The sequence below is a fragment of the Solanum tuberosum genome, unplaced genomic scaffold, assembly GCF_000226075.1.
Source record: "Solanum tuberosum cultivar DM 1-3 516 R44 unplaced genomic scaffold, SolTub_3.0 scf00106, whole genome shotgun sequence".
Lineage (NCBI taxonomy): Eukaryota > Viridiplantae > Streptophyta > Magnoliopsida > Solanales > Solanaceae > Solanum > Solanum tuberosum.
In genome coordinates this window covers 553377-557026 of record NW_006239032.1, presented here as the reverse complement: position 1 = coordinate 557026, position 3650 = coordinate 553377, and the positions used below count along the sequence as shown (strand labels likewise).

Here is a 3650-nt window from a genome sequence, read left to right as displayed (position 1 = left end):
GATCCTCGGGCATGTGGCGGTGGGAGTTGTTTGGCGCTTATGTGGCGTTCATGTGACACTTAACATACTTCTGTTAATTAGAAGGATATTTATGACCCAATAGTTTGATGGAAGGGTAATTTTGAGCGGAAATATAGTTTAAGGGTACATGTGAGCTATTTTCGATAGTTTAAGGGTAGTTTTGAGCCTTTTCCGTATTAGATATGATGAGTAAACATAAGTTGTAGTACTCCCCCCGTACAACAATAGTTGGTCACTATACTAAAACAGTTGTCCAACAATACTTGTTATTACCCCTATTATTTATTGTTTTTAAAGGGTGTGTCAAATCAATAGTGCACAACTATTAAATGAGGTAATCAACCTTGTACTTTGTGCTCACACTTATTTTTTTTCAAATGGTGTTTGACTTCATGTTACAGCTCAACTAATGTATATGTAAAATTTATTCAAGGATGAAACACTTTCTACCATGATTTTTTTTAGGGCTGAACTGGAGACCTCTAGCTAGTTAAGAGTGAGGAATATCTTCTTTCTGTCCGAAGTAATTTTAGCGGGTGTAGTCAACTTTTTAAATATATATTATTCGAAGTGGTTAAATTTGTGACCAATTAATCTTCAAGATTATTTTGTTAATATAATCAGCCATCATTATCAATCCCCTTTATTAAAAAAAATGTGGGCGACGTTTTTATATGATGATGTTACCCATGATGATTCTTGGATTTCCATTAGAAAATTAACAATTCATAAAGCCACCAATATAGATGATTCCTTCTACAAGTTTTAAGTCAAAGATGGATAGCTTCAAATAAAAGCTACTTAGGACAAGATTTTGTCAGCAAATATAATATAATTTCACGAAACGATCATAAAATTTATATTTATCGCAAATAAATAACTCATATTTATATTACTTGAACGCACATATACACTATTATGTACGATTAATTAAACATGTATGGACATATAGAAAGAAACAGTATGATATTATTGAACCCAAGAATAGTAACATAAAAAAAACAAAAAAAAACAAGAAATGGACTTGTTCTTACTTGATCAACAACTTGTTTTGAATTGAATGTATAAATAAAGTCTTTCTAACTTTTTACTTACAAAAATCTGAAATTACTTATTTACAAGTTAAGAACTGTAAATATCTTTACAAAACAAACAATGATCAGAAATTAATCTCCCTATTATACTTCCTTTTTCAATTCTCATATTACTACTTTGCTTATTCCAAAGATGAACTCCATAAGTCTCCCCACTAAGTTGTAACAATTTTGCATCTATCCATCTTGAATGAGTTCTTGTATTTAATTTCATGAAGAATCCGGGAATCCGAACCCAATCAACTGGATAAAATGATATTGGTGGCAATACAGTGAAATTGAGTTGATATTTTTCTGTAGACATCATCTTCAATCTCCCCACTACTCTTGAAACCAAATATGGACCATTTTGTCCCCACTTATTTCCATCAAAAGATAAAGCAAATTCCTCCATAAACTTGTAGAGCAATGGATGCTTTCTATCAAAAATCAACACAGCATTATTCAATCTTGTCCAATTCCCATTTGCAGATACGCTCTGCGCTCCAATAGAATTCCTCAAACTTGAAAAATCTTTTAGGATGATAAAATCTGTGTCAAGATAAACACCGCCATACTTGTACAATACAGCTAGTCTTATCAAATTGGACAAATTCTGAGCTAATGGGATTTCACCAGGATCCTTATTACCTTTCTTGAGGTCAGCATACCATGTCTCAACTGGCGTCCTGTTGAATAGAAAAGACAACTCTGGAGTAACGCTAACAACGTTATATCCTAATTCTGTCAAAGGATTCAAAATTTTAACCCCACGAGGCGTATCTAGAGTACGCGAAAGAATGATCAAACAACCTTTTGGATGAGATTTAAACAGAGTCTCCAACGCGAAAAATTCCCTCCTCCCGAAAGTATTTGCAGGGGAAATCCATGTCATGAAGAACTTCACTCTGCAATTTCTTGAATTCAAGAACTTATTTACTCTGCTGTTGAACTGCCTCGACAATCTTGATGACTTTAGAATACTAAATTCAGGCAATTTTTTCTTGAACCAAGAAATCCTCTGTTCCACTGTGAGATTAAAAGGAGGAACTAAATTCACATGATCATCAATGTCTTGTACTTCTTCTTTGATTATATGTGTTTCTTTTTTCTTCGAAAAATTTGGTTTATGTACAAAAGTTGATTGCAATGGCTGCTGAGAACTTGATTTTGATACAAAAGCGATTGAATGAGATGAAGAAAAATTAGATATGAGATTATCAGAAAAAGTGACAATAGAAATAATCAAAGCAAAAGAAAGAACAGAGAAAAGATGAATTTTTCTTGTTCTGTTTTTTCTATAGTAATCAAACATTTTCAATATTGAAAATTAAATTAAAAGGTAGAGAGAAAAAAAAAATGAAAATTTTGAGTTTTTTGAAGAAAATTTATAGTAGTCTAAATATGAAAAGTTCTAAGTTTGTTTTGGTAAAATTTTATAAAATAATTGGCTTAGAGAAGACTTATGGCTGCTACTTGGAAGGAGAAGGATGTTGACTTTTGGAAAACAGATTTTATTTTATTTTATTTTTATTTGGTTTATTTTATTGAAGGAGTTGATTTCTTTTTCTTTTTTTTTACATACAATAGGAATAAGGAAGAATTTTGAAATAATTTCATGTTATTAATTAATAATAGAAGTTACCTCTTTTATTTGGGTTGATAATTGCACGTAAAAAAAGTTCTATACATAGAATAGTAATAATGTTTAAATATACAAATAGGGTTTACTTGACTTTATGTATGTCTTTTAAAAATGTATCAATAAAAGATTTTGACAATATATAGTGATGGTGTAAAGATTCTTTTACATATCAATAACTTTTAACCATTAATAATAAGATAATTATCATTTTTTTCAGACAATTAGTTAATATTTATTATAGAGATTGATTTATAATTACCTTATAAATTATTTGATTGTGCAAATATTTTATACTTAATGCTAAGTTGTGTTCATTGTTCAGTTTAGTTTAATTTTTGTTTAAAAGGAACTAAACTAGTTAAGTAGATTTTTCAAATATTTAAATATATCAAAAGGCTTTAATATATTGAAAACGTTAATGAAAGAGAGAGAAATTATCATGAATAAGTTAGGAAAATAAAAATATAAAACGTCTATTATAAATTTAACGTATTTGGTGAATGTTCATTCATAAATGTTTTCTTGTACATGTACTTAGTTAAGTCAATATTACTTTGGTTATGTTATCTATTAATTAATTGTAAGATTTAAGGGAAATAATTGAATTGTCTTTTGATATGTTTGAACTCATCCTTTTTATTTTAAAATTATATTTGATTCAGTAATTTAATTTGATTAAATTAAATGCATTAAATCAAACAAATTATTACTATTTGAAATATGATGAAACTGTTTATTTATTGATTAATTCATTTTTATGTTTGATTTCTTTGTTCGGTCTATATTTTAATATTTCTTTACTAGTTAGTAGTAGTCGTATTTTTATTAGCATTATAAATGTCAGTTGATATCTAAATAAATTCTATAACATTATTTGTTTTTAGCACATAAAATAGTGGAATGCACCCCAA

The 3650-nt window shown here is 28.6% G+C and overlaps 1 protein-coding gene across 1 annotated transcript; it reads right to left on the bottom strand.

Moving 5' to 3' along the window:
* Positions 1–1070: 1070 nt before the first annotated feature.
* Positions 1071–2447, bottom strand: LOC102584175 (lactosylceramide 4-alpha-galactosyltransferase-like). Its single transcript, XM_006349474.2, has one exon. It carries the CDS (start codon positions 2407–2409, stop codon positions 1144–1146), a length of 1266 nt encoding a protein of 421 aa, XP_006349536.1. The 5' UTR covers positions 2410–2447; the 3' UTR covers positions 1071–1143.
* Positions 2448–3650: the final 1203 nt, after the last annotated feature.